The sequence below is a fragment of the Apodemus sylvaticus genome, chromosome 23, assembly GCF_947179515.1.
Source record: "Apodemus sylvaticus chromosome 23, mApoSyl1.1, whole genome shotgun sequence".
Taxonomy (NCBI): domain Eukaryota; kingdom Metazoa; phylum Chordata; class Mammalia; order Rodentia; family Muridae; genus Apodemus; species Apodemus sylvaticus.
Window position 1 is genome coordinate 15,783,783 of NC_067494.1, and position 12,762 is coordinate 15,796,544.

The following is a 12,762-nucleotide window of genomic DNA, read 5'->3' on the forward strand; positions in this document are numbered from 1 at the left end:
CAGACATACTGCACAAAGAAAGACAAAGGGGGAGAAATGGGGAGGGGAGGAGGGGAGGTGAGGCGAGGCAAGGAGAAGAGAGGAGAGATCTAGCTCATCTGCATGTCAGGGAATAGACCATACAGAGGATAAAAATGTGAATGGTTCAAGAGTCCATATCCATAAACATATGAAGAATATGTATAATAATGAGACGGAACACACGATATATTCATTTGCTCATCTGCTCTAACATAAAACTTCCAAAGACAGTCAGAATGTCCTGTGTCCCAACAGACCTATATTCCTCAGTAAAGAAGCACAAATGTACAATTTTGTATCACATTGTAAATTACCTGAAGATCCAGGTGTGGTATTCATGCACAACTTTTGATACTAAAGGAGCATTATTCCACAGTATTCCACCAGTAGCACTGGGCTAAAACACCCACCCTTTCTCACACAATTTTAAGGAGTCAGAGACATTTTATTTTCACAGGTTTTTTCCATACAGGCAGTGTTTATAGAATCTGATCACAAATGGTTTTTACTTTTACTTTTCACTGTCCTTTTCAACTTCAAGTAGGAAATCTCTTCCAAGTCATGTTATGTAACGGCATGATCAGTAATTTAAGCCACCTGGTTTTGCTCAGTGCCTTTCTTACACACGTAACACCTGGAGTTTCATTCATTTCAAGTGAAATGCTCTTCATTATTCTAGATCTCCAATTGTAAATGATACAAATATTTATGTAATGCTGTAGGGAAAATGAAAACAACGCACTAGAACAGGATAAAGCTTTGATGAGGCATAGCCCACATTTTATAAAGTAACAACAGTAGGAACTTTCTGAGCTAAAATTTCAATTGAAAAGGCATTAGTAAAGAGGAGAAGCCATGCTCTACTTCTCCTTCAAAAAATAGCTGTAACCATCCATTCCAACATTCACAGTAGTTTCAGGAGTCCGATCTTCAGTAATATTGGCTAACAAGTAACACCTTCTAACTTGTCATGCTCCCATAGGTGAACATTCTAAGTGGATACTTGGCATGGCACATAGAAAAGGCCTGAAGGTGAGTATCTCCTGTTTATCTAGGACTTGACCACAGTGGTCCCTCAGTTTATATTCACATTGGTGAGGATGGAAAATGTGAGATGCTCAACTCCCACACTCATCCTCTGTTCATTTTTGTTGTATTCCCTTTTCTATGTAGTTCTTTAATTTTCTATTCTTCTTATTACTGTCTTCCTCCTTTGTTGTTTCTTTCTTGCTTCATTTCTACTTTGTGATTCAGAGAATAAGTCACAGAGCTTGACACCTAATAGGTAAGCATTTATCCATTAGGAAAACCTCTAGGGACTTGCTTCTCTCTTCTTCATAATGCTTGATAGAGCATCTATAGTGTAATAATGATTCTGATAATAAACATCTTCAGTTATCACATTGCTTGCAACCACTGAGCCATTCCTCAGTTGTAGAGCACTTGCCTAATTGTGCTTCAATATGCAGTACCACAGACACTGATACTTTCATGAACCAGATAACCTATTAGAACCTTAAAAAGCCATCGCAATTGATTTCTTAAAATATTAAGTATGTGCTTATGCTAATATTAAAGATGAGGCTCTTGTGCCTAAATATGCTAAAGTATTGACCTGAACAGCATTTCCTCTGAGTTTATGATCCATACCCAAGCCCAGACTATTGAAATGAATTAATGTCTTCATTGGTGTCTAAGATTCATAGGAGGCCTCCTTTGGGTATTATCCCACAAATGAGCCTCATACTCCCCTTCTAACACCTATTTTTCCAAAATAGAAGCAAGAGCTCATCTCTATGAATGGGTTTCTGAAATTAGTGGAGATGATAGGGATTTCACTGAAAACACTACTCACTGTGATCTCTCTCAAGATATTCTCTATACATTTGAATTCTCTGATTCACAGTCCCAGCCAAGTAGAACCCTCAGAAGCACCTGTTTATAATGTAAAAGCTTCCAACTATTGCAGAAATTAATCTTTTCTAGAGGCTTTTAATGGATCTGTGAGTTGGTGGCCAGCAAGGAAACTGTTAAGAATTAAATTTAAAAAGTATCGCTCTTCCTCTCATGTCTCTGTCTCTTGACTCCTGCCCTCTTGGGCTCTCCTCTCTTCCCTTTCCTTTCTCCCCTCTCTCCACATGGCCATGGCTGGCCTCTACTTTTCTTCTCTCTCTCTTCTCTTCTCTCTCTCTCTCTCTCTCTCTCTCTCTCTCTCTCTCTCTCTCTCTCTCTCTCCTTCTCTACAATAAAATCTTGAAAACCAAAAAAAAAGTATCATAAAAAAGAATTCAACTTCTTTATTACTCCATTTAACTATGATTTTCTTAACTGTGTGACATGACACTGAGACCTTTGAAGGGAGGTCTATGTATGTAGGGAGACCTATCAAATCAAAAACATACATGAAACAAAAGAGTAAAGTATTTATAAGCTAGAATCTTGTTTCTTCAAATTGCACATGGATTCTCTACACCATGAATAAACAAAATGGAAACATACAGCTCGGGATTCATGGCTTATGGCTCCCCTTAACCTAAGAAGAATTCGAATAGGTTCCCCTTTGTCTAATTCCACATGCAGTGTTCTCATCAGGATTAGGTGTGTTGACACACCCATTACCACACTCTTTGATGCCTAGATCATTTTGGGTCATTTTTTTCTCCTTTCTCTACCGCATTTCCATACACAATCCTGGTACACAGCGCTTTCTCCTTTCTATCATTTCCTTTATTGTCCATATAGTGTTCCACATGCTTCTGTGTAGATCTATTTTTCTTAGGATCCCTGTCCTTCAGACACACAGTATTTCTCCATTTTCTCTCTTTCCCAAACTTTATGTATACAACACTCCAAGTTATATGAACATCATTTAGCTTTTCCTTACTATTTGTCTGGAAAAAGGGATAAGGAACATTTTAGTTCTGGGAAATGTGATTCATTTAGTCCATTCTTTACTCTTTTAAACTTCTGTGTTCCTCTATATTTAGACGCAATAATGAAATAACCTCCCAGATATGAGAAAGCACATTAATTAAATACATGAAGGAGACCTGAACATCAACACTCTGACATGGAAAGAGGTGCAGGACAGGCTCCATTGTTCCAAACAATTTATAGACAATTATATGGTTTCTTAAGAGCTGAAAATGAGAGTTGTGTACTGTTAATGATTTACCTGAGGAGTGAGAGACATATTCTTGTCTCTTGTCACTGGTAAATTTTACCTGACATTTCTGATGAGTAACCCTAATTAAATTCATTGGTTTCTCCAACATGAAAGAGATCAAAGTTGTTCAGATGTGGAGGGGCATCAATCTCAATGGAAAACACTCAAGAGAGAGTAATGTGGAGCGAATGTTTTCACAATATATACATCTTTGAAAATGTCCAAATGACATTAGTGTGCTTAAAAAAAAACTTTGAAAAAAATGAAATAGATGTTTTGCACTGAAGAAGTGCCACTGATACATTTTACATGTTCCCTTAATATTTGAAAGATCCAGAAGGAGGCAGCATGGAAAGGAAATTGCAGAAAAAGTGTGTCAGGTGCACACGGCTCAGGAAAGTCTCAGAGATGCCTGCATACCCAAGCAAAAACAAGTGTATTTCAGAGATACACTGAGATGGCAACAGGTGAGAGAAATCAATAGGGAACCACCAGCCAGCTTTCCTGGTTTTGTCTAATGCGGTCTGGGTCTGTGGCATGGGCTATGCACAAACACAGGATAGAAAAAGCTGCCAGCACTGTCTAGGTTAGAATAGGATCTCATGATCATGCTCTGACTTGTACTTCATGTATAAGCCAGGTGGCACAGGGCAAGTCTTTGACATACTCTGAGTTTCAAATCCTTAGCCCAAAGGATGCAACTAAAGAGTCACCGTTTATAAATTCTTCTAATCATTCCACTGAATCCAAATTTTCTCACAACCTGATAGCTGCTCACATAATTATCTCTGTATGAGAACCTGGACTGTGAAATACAGACAGGAGAATGTTCTAGTGAGGAGTGAGACGGGGAATCATCTGAGCCTGACAATGGAAGGGAAGATGTTCATAACTGAAATGGCCTTTGAACAGTATTGATTCAAGTCAGGCTTTTTGAGCCAGAATATACCAGCCTAGAGCATGAAGAAGGGCTATGGCCCTGTGAATGGGCTCAGTTTTCTTCTCACCTGACAAACTGGTGATGGACTCTTCTCTCCAGAACTTATTATCACTTTGCAACCCTTCCTCACATCAGGACCCAAGTGGAGTCATGAAAGTGCCAGAAAAAAAAGAGAAAGATTTCAGAAAAGAAAGCATATCCTAATTTTTAATATGAGCAGTGATGATGAAGAAAATTACTAACCTGTAAGTAAACCCTTCACACCTGTCCTACATCCTTCAAAAGGAGAATTCTTGCTCCTTTTGATTTGTTCCCTAAATCATTAACATAAAGTAATCCTTTGAGGTACAACATTTAGCTTAATGAAACATCCCACACTTGCTCCACTCTTATCCCTTACATACGGGGCCTTCCTACCTGTAGTCCTCTAGGTTCTCAAACCTCAGATCAGCTATCAATGTGCAGGCCACTTAAAGGCCAGATTGGGCCCTCACTGTCACCTGTGTAAAGGATTTACTTGGGAAACAGGCTCTGAGACTTTTTTGGGGAGGAAGATTGAGTTGATGACTGCATGATAAGTGGTAGAGATTCTCAGACAATTCTTTTTCTTCGCTCTCCATGTCCCATCCCCAAACAGGGAAAAGATGGTGAGAAGAATTTGATGATCATTCAAAATCACGGAAACAACTCTGATATCCTAAATATCAAATGAAAGAAAAATTTCCCACAGTGGAGAGTTAGTGTCAGCACTCTGTGCCAAGCTCCCTCTGAAGCCTCTTCTCTGTCTCCGTGTGCCTGTCTGTTGGGGGTTTGGTGAGATTCCGTTCTATTTTCACTTGGGCGTATGCATGGCATTGCCTGTGCAAGTACATGACACCCCGATTTAGGAACCTGCAGACATCACAAGAAGGCACTGTGTCCCCTGGAGATGGAGTTAGCAGAGTTTTGAGTTGCCCAGTGGAAGCGCTGAGAACCCAACTTAGGTCTTTCAAGAAAGAAGTGAGTACTTTTCACCGTGGAGACATCTCTGTAGCCACCAAAGCCGGATTGTTACACAGCTGCTAACGTTGTTAATATTTTTCAACCTCATTAGAAACACTGCATCACCACTGCCCTCACTTTGTGCTTTTCTGTAAGCACTGTTCCACCCACGGGTGGAGCACTCTATCAGCACTGCTTTCACTGAGTAACAAGCACTCTGCTAGCATTTTTCATGGTCGGTGTCAAACATTCTATTCCGACTGATTAGCATTGTGATGAACATGTAAGATACCTGTATTTCATTGAGAAGGGGTAAATCTAAAGTATGTTGTTATGTGTTGCCCTGGAACTATCTGAGTCGCATTCTATCAGTCATTTTCTCTACAGAAGTATTCTACCCTTCTCATGCCCAAATACGAACATTGCTGTTTTATGATTTAACATAATGGTAGAGAGAAGAGACACACACACACACACACACACACACGCGCGCGCGCGCACACACACACACAGAGCCAGGAAAGCTCAACAAGCAGAACAAATGAAACCAAAGCAAAGGCAAACACACGTCAGGGGGGAGACGCCGCAGCGAGGGCGCCACACAGGGGACAAAGGGAGCAAAGCCCGCGTGGCGTCCTCACAACTCTGGCCACACCCAGCCCCTTTAGGATCAAATCCCGGGATGAACGACCAGGGTACAGGCCACCCACGTGACCACACCCCCTTCCCCCACGAGATCCACCTGGAGCCCTGGCCTTGCAGTTCAGTCAGGACATGGGGGCGGGGCCAGGGGTCAAAGGTTATGGGGAGGTCAGCCTGGGTACAGGAGGGCACAGGGACCTGACCCTGCGCTGTTGTCATGGTCACCTACACAGGTTCACCTGCGGGAGCCCGACTGTGCCCCCGCTTCCGCTACTGGTAGGGGGGGAGGCTTTCAAAATCTTTATTCAAAAATACAAACCAAACATGGCGCCACACCCACACCCACATCCGCGCACACTGCACCCTGTGCATAGCAGGGCTGCAAGTCACGGGAAGCCACGCCCAAGTGAGATCCACCAGCCCAGCAGGTGGGAAGCTGATGGGGCAACAGCACCCAGCCGCCAGGTGACCCTCCCGTGACCCCATGCATGTCCACGAACACACAGTAGGTCCTTGCGCGTCATCAGCCCGCGTGGTCACAGTGGCTCCAGGGCGTGGTCCGCAAAGCTGTACAGATCCACGGAACCCAGCGGGACTCCCAGCATGCTCAGCTCCCGGTCTAATCTGGGGGAGGGAGGGAGTAACAGTGGGCGGGGCCATGAGGGGTGTGGGGTCAGAGTGAGGATTGAGGGGGCATGTCTCACGAGGTGGGGCCAAGTCCTGAGTGACACAGCAGGACAGGCTAGGGCTTAGGGAAGGTGGGTGGGACTGTGGCTGATGGGCGGGACTAAGCATTGATGAGCAGGCAGGACTCAGGGCATGCTGGGGTGGGACTGTCAGAGATCACAGGTCACAGCAGTGAGGTCACAGGTCACAGTTTGACTGAACTGCAACCCCCAGCAGTGAGTGACAGGTAGACCAGAGGGGCGTGGTCCCACCATGGCTCCGCCCCCACACTCACCCATCTTCCCACGCATCGCCCGCAGCTTCTTCCGCCACCAGGAAGTCATACTCCTCGGCCGCGTACTTCTCCCAGTCGGAGAGCTCGGGGTCCGAGTTCAAATCCTGGGGAGGGGCGGGACCCTGTCCTCATACCATGTCCCGGGATGACCCCACAAACCTGTCCCAGCCACACCTTGCCACTTGCTCTCTTCTCACTCCGCCCCCTTCCCATAGCTCCACACAACCCGCATGTCCCCATCTTCCCGCCCAGGCCCCGCCCCGCCCCACGCCCACCTGCTCCAGCTGCTCGCGCTCCAGGTATTTGTCCACGTTGAAGAAGGCGTCGAAGAAGGCGCCCGCGAGCTTGCAGCGCTTCAGGTCGCTCAAGGTGATCCGGCCTGGGGAGGGGCAGGAGGTCAGGGGTCACCTGGGTTGTCAGTGACGTCATCCAGGGTCACCCTGGTGGTTGGGTTGGGGGGGGTCAACCTCAGGATCAGAGGTTGCCTTAGGTCATGGGTCTCCTTTTAGAGAACAGGTTACCCACAGAGGTCAGAGGTCACCCTGGGGCTCACTGGGTCATCCACAGCAAAACCCAAAGGTTTTTCTTTCACCAGGTCGCAGGTTCTCAGTTCACCCACAGGGACACAGGGGATCACCCTGGGGGTCAGAGGTCACCCTGGGGGTCAGAGGCCACACCCTCGGGCCCACAGGTCCCCCCAGCGGCCACCCCCAGCTCACCCGGGTTCTGAGGCTGGACCAGGTCGAGCACCTGGCAGGCGAGGTCGCAGAAGGGCAGCGGCTCCACAGCGCGCGCCTGCAGGCGCCGGGCCTGCTCCTCGTAGAAGAACTCGAGCTCGAACATGGAGAGCGCACCGTCGCCGTCCAGGTCCATGCAGCGGAACCAGTACTCCGTGCTGTGAGCAGCAGGGCAGGGCAGAGGTCACCGGGTGTGTCCCCTGGGGTTCAGCAGAGGAGGGGCTGGGGGTTCAGAGGACACAGGGGCGGGGCCTGGAGCCACACAAGGCAGGGTCGCAGCCATGAGTCAGGTGGGCGAGGTTAATTAAGTGTGGGAAGGCAGAGTGGGGTAAGTTAGTGGGCAGGGCGGGAACACTTGTCACAGTGGGCGTGGTTACAGTTGGTGGGGGTGGAGTCAGTTGCCCAGGGGTGAGGCACCTGGTGGGCGTGGTCTTGTCCTCTTCAGAGAGGAGGAACCACACGAAGTCCGCGTAGCTGATCTTCCCGTCCTTCTGCAGCTTCTGGCTTCTGGGGGGGGGGGGGGGGCAGGGCAGCCGGTGATGTCACTGACAACGTCGCCAGTGATGATGTCACAGCCCAGGTCCCACCCACACTGGGTCTGCATTCCAAGGTCACTGGGCAAGCGGGCCAGCCCAGGCCCCGCCCACAGCACAGGAGTCTTACCGGGTCACAGCACCAGAGAAGATCCTGTCAATCATCCTGGAGGAGATGGCTGCAGAGGGAAGGGTGTGTCTTTGGTGCCGGCCACGCCCCACGTGTTTGTCCCCGCCCCAGGCCCGGCCCTCACCACCATCCGCATGCCGCGCGAGGTCGCGCCTGTCAATCATGAGGTCATGGTCGGTGTCCAGCTCCCAGAACTTGCAGTAGATGACGTAGAAATGCTCGTAGGAGAAGTAGTCAGTCAGCTGGTTAATGTCAGGCTCCGCCTCCAGCAGCGACACCGCCTGGGGGCGGGGTCACCATCTAAAGCCATGCACAGCACCTGAGACACGCCCACTTTCCCTGTGGCCATGCCCACCCACAGGCCACGCCTACAGGAATGATCATGCCCTCAGCCATGACTATAACTCAGTGGGGGGGGGATGACCACGCCTCAGCCCAGACCGCACCCTCTGAGACACTCCCACACAGTGAGACATACTCCTTCCTGGGACACGCCTTCAAAGCTGACCACGCCCCTTACTGTTGACCACACCCACACTGACTAGTATGGGCCACAGCCCAGTTATGTCCCTCGGTAGGCCACACTTCTGCTGTTAAGTTTACAGGTGGATGTGCGCCCAAAGACCCAGCAGGCCCCGCCCCCTCAGCAGGAAGTCACTGGGGCCCCGCCCACCTGCAGGAAGTTGCTCCTGCGCAGCTCCTCACAAGTGATCCTTCCTGACCAGGACCGGTTCACAGTGTAGAAGATCCGCTGGATGACCTGGGGGTTGTGGCGGGGTCAGCGCAGGGGTCACAGATTCAGCATGGAGTCACTGGTCACAGGGTCATGCCGGGGTGACAGGGCCTGGGGACAGCTGGGACCAGAAACCACCTCAGGGAGAAGCTATAGGGAGTTAATGGGACAGCTGTGGGCGTGGCCATGGGCGTGGCCATGGGCGTGACCTCGGTGGGGTGGACAAGCGCTGTCCTCTCACCGTGGTGATGTAACGCGAGTGGAACTCCGATGCCTCCTTCAGGAAGGACAGGCCTGGGTGCGAGTTCACCACGTCCTGAGGAGCAGAGGGCGGGGTCTGCAGGGTGGGCAGGGCTGGAGACAGGGAGGAGACCGTAGACGGGGGCGGTGCCAAGAGGCTGAGCCGGAGAGGACAGGGCCAGGCCAGTGGGCCCCAGACACATAGGGTGTTGAGTAATGGAAAGAGGGAGGCGGGGCAGGACGTGAGTGACAGCAGAGGGGCGGGGCGCAGACTCAGGCACACACTAGAGATGAAGGCGTGGCTTACAGACAGCAGAAATTAGAGACAGGGAAGCAATAGAGACTCAAAGAGACAATGGGTTGGGCGGGGTCCAGATATGACAACATGGGGGGAGCCTAAAGGTGAGAGGAGGGGCTACAGACAGTAGGCGGAGCCCACATAGCACAGGACATACAGGGACATGGAGGGACAGGTGAATTAGGGCGGGGACAGATGCAACAGGGGCGGGGCTGGAAACTGGGAGGCCCTGAAGTGGGCATGGCCCAGGGAAGAGGGAGTGGCCTAGACACAAGGCCATGGCACTGGGAGAGGAGCACACACAGGAGATAGACAAGTGTGGACAGCAGGGTGGGACTGATGGTCAGGGGCGTGGCCGAGCTGCTAGGGCGGGCCTGGGCACAGTGGGCATGGCCCACATAGGACAGGATGTAGGATAATAGGGAACTGCAAGTAGGGTGAGGAAGGACATCAGTGACTGACGTGGGGCGTGGTCCTCTGGCCCCACCCACCTGCAGGAAGGGCACAAAGTCCTCCTGCACGAGGCCTCTGCTCCCAGGGCTGCTCAGCAGTTGCAGGAACTTGGAGGCATCGTCATGACATGTCAACAGGACCCTGTGGTCGGGGGGCGTGATCGTGATGTCATCACAGTGCGACCTTCCCTCCCACCTCTCCCTGGCTCACTGGACACCAGTCCTGAAGCGCTGTCAACCCTGCCCTCCCTGCAGAGAACCCCCCATCTGGGACGGGGCTCCAGTGACATCATCACACGGGGCCCACACTCACTTCCTCCACATGGCCACGAACTTGTGCACAGACAGGGAGCCCGTGCGCTCCCCGCCGGCGGCAGAGAACAGCAGGGACTTCCAGTAGAGTGGGCAGCGGCAGGCCTGGGCGGGGCCGTGTGAGGGGGCGTGGCGGGGCGGGCAGGTGATGGAGAGGTAGATGGGACAGGCAGGGATACAAACACTTTCAGTAAGTTTTCACCTCTGGCCCCGCCCACACGCCCTAGGACACGCCCACCAGGAAGCCCAGCTCTCCTCACCTTGGCCACCTTGCTCATGTCACCCAGCCCCGCCCTCCCCTGTGGAAACAGAGCAAACACCCTCTCCACTTCAGCGATGATGTCATCCACTTCCAGGGTGTTGGGCAGGGGGCGCCCCCGGGGGAAGTAGAAGGCGGGGAGGAAGGGGCCAGGGGGCGGGGCGGGCGGCGGGGGCTCCTCCCTGAGGGCGTCGACCTGTGAGGGGTGGGGTCAGGAGTACTGAGAAAGGGCCCAGGGCTGGCCACTCCTGAAGCCCTCTAGTCACTCTCACCCCGCCCTGCCCTGCATCAACTGCAGCCCCGCCCCCTCCCTGCACGTGCAGTGGCCCCGCCCCCTCCACTCCACCTCGCCCCGCCCCCTTAAGTAACTCTCACGCAGGCACGCCCAGCAGCAGCTGTGACCCCGCCTTGAACCTCAGTTCTCTAACAGGTCACTGGAGTGACAATGGATGATGGGAAATGTGCATGTCCCTTCCCCGCCCACCCTGTTCCCTCGAGGACCCGGTGACATCACGCAGCCCTCCGCGGCCCCGCCCCCCTAACATCACAACTCAGTTCCCTACCTTAGTTACAAATCCCCCTCGTGGGGTACCCGCCCCTCCTGTGACCACACCCAGGTGAGCCCTCCCACCCCCCCACCTGGCGGAAGTCCCGCAGCCGCTTCCGGAACCGCGACGGAAACACCAAGTCGCAGCCCCGCGCAAGCGCTGCCAGCGCCTGCCGCACCGCGGGGTCGTCTGGGTCGCGGCGCAGGGACGGGGCGCGCGTGCGTGTTGGGGGCGGGGAGGGGGTCGGGGCGGCAGCCGCGGGGCTCCGCGACCCCAGGAGGCGGGACCGGCGCTCAGCGGGATCCATGTGGCTGAGGCGCAGGCGGCGCGGCCATAGTGGAGGTCACGGGTCACACTCGCGGCTTGGTCCTCCCTCGGGTCCGCCCGCCGCTGCCCTTCTGCTCCCAGCCGGCCTCTCCCGTCCCCCTGCGGCCCGGACACGTGATCCCGCCCAAGCCGGACAGCTGGAGCGGGGGCGTGGCGCGGGGCGTGGCCAGACCGCGGCCCGGGGCCTCCCGGTTGGCGCGGAGCTCCAAGTCCCCTGGGGTCGCCCCTGACCTCCTCGTGACCCTTGACACCTGACCTCAGGAGCTAACTGCAACCTTTTACCCCGACATGACCTTTACACTGTCTCGTAACCCCGAGTGCGCTGTGACCTGGACCAGTCCGGCGACCTGGGCGTGACCCTGCACGGGCCACGCCCCCTAGGCACACCCAACCTCCAGCGTTATGGCGTCAGGCCCCGCCCAGGCTTCCCGTAGCAGTCACTCACCGCTCTGTATACCGTCGTCCTCCGCGGTCGAGCGGGGGCGCCGTGAGGCAGCGCGCAAGCGACGTCGTGCGTCGTGGGGTCAGGGGTCGCGGGGTCACGGGTGGAGGGGTCAGGGGTCGGGGTGCGGGGTACAGCGGAGTCAGGAGTGACCGGGTCAAAGGTCGCGGGGTCAGGAATGGCATCCCGGATGCGCTGCAGCCCGTCGCTCAGTGCGCGCTGCGTGTCGGGATCGCTGAGCCAGCGCAGGAACAGCTCATCCACCTTCTTCTGTAGCAGTGGCCGCAGCGGCTTCCCGGGCGGCATGGGGCCGCTGGGGGAGGGGGAATGGATGGACCCAGGGACTCACGGACCGGCGGACACACGGACGGACCGGCCCGCCACTGCTTCGAAACCGCTGGTGGAGGCGGCGCTGACGGTGGGCGCGGAGTGATGACGTCAAAGCGCCTACCAACATCAGGCATTGACAACTTAAGTTGACCAGCTGACAATGCGGTCGCGCGCGGAGATTGCGTCACCAGTCGCCGGAAACACAAATGGGAAGGCCCGCCCCCTCTGAAACCTTGAACCGCCTGTGGCGGGTGGCTGCATCCCAAAGGCGAGCGCCCGGAAACGCGTTATTCCGCGGCGCGGTGTGGCGCAGGTTGAGCTCTGCTAATGCTAAAGACAATTCTTGCAACCCTGGAGTACGCATGTGCGCAGTCGTACCCATTCCTCGGGGGCCGGGAGCGCGTGCGCACTGGGTTTCCATCGCTGCCAATGCGCATGTGTAATGTGTTTATGCCTCGGGTTACAGTGGGCATGCGCACTGGGTGGGGGTCGTAGCGCTGAGTTGAGCATGGGCACTGGGAACGTGCTCGCCCCGCCCCGTCCTCAGTGAATGGATTTCAAATTCCCGGAAGGACTTAGTTCTGAAGAGCTTAGCCATCCATCCCACTCTCCCCACCTGTCAGTCACTGTGGCTGGGCGGGGCCCGGCTCCTGTCACTCACCATGCCTTCAGTTACTTTGGATGGTCGCGGCCTGGCTTCTGTCACTCCC

General features: G+C 53.3%; 1 protein-coding gene across 2 annotated transcripts; it reads right to left on the reverse strand.

Annotated features, from left to right (window-relative positions):
- Positions 1-6,035: 6,035 nt before the first annotated feature.
- On the reverse strand, positions 6,036-12,403 carry Ppp2r3b (protein phosphatase 2 regulatory subunit B''beta). 2 transcript variants are annotated; one of them, XM_052169409.1, is made up of 13 exons: positions 11,726-12,403; positions 10,407-10,601; positions 10,148-10,251; positions 9,874-9,976; positions 9,086-9,160; positions 8,785-8,871; positions 8,236-8,392; positions 8,112-8,160; positions 7,866-7,955; positions 7,431-7,606; positions 6,987-7,090; positions 6,712-6,815; positions 6,036-6,374 (listed from the first exon to the last, which is right to left on the reverse strand). In XM_052169409.1, exons 1-13 carry the CDS (start codon positions 12,026-12,028, stop codon positions 6,287-6,289), a joined length of 1,635 nt encoding a protein of 544 aa, XP_052025369.1. In that variant the 5' UTR covers positions 12,029-12,403; the 3' UTR covers positions 6,036-6,286. The 2 variants fall into 2 exon arrangements, with proteins under 2 accessions (XP_052025369.1, XP_052025370.1); XM_052169410.1 differs by lacking the exon at positions 11,726-12,403 and adding an exon at positions 11,045-11,643.
- Between the last annotated feature and the right edge of the window lie 359 nt (positions 12,404-12,762).

Bases quoted from the DNA above. Each gene is read 5' to 3' on its own strand.
- Ppp2r3b (XM_052169409.1), bottom strand. From the start codon at position 12,028: ATGCCGCCCGGGAAGCCGCTGCGGCCACTGCTACAGAAGAAGGTGGAT. The intron at 7,956-8,111 runs GTAAGACTCCTG...CCCCCCCCCCAG, and splicing joins TTCTCTGGTGCTGTGACCCG to AAGCCAGAAGCTGCAGAAGG. The intron at 6,816-6,986 runs GTGGGCGTGGGG...GCCCCTCCCCAG, and splicing joins AGCGCGAGCAGCTGGAGCAG to GATTTGAACTCGGACCCCGA.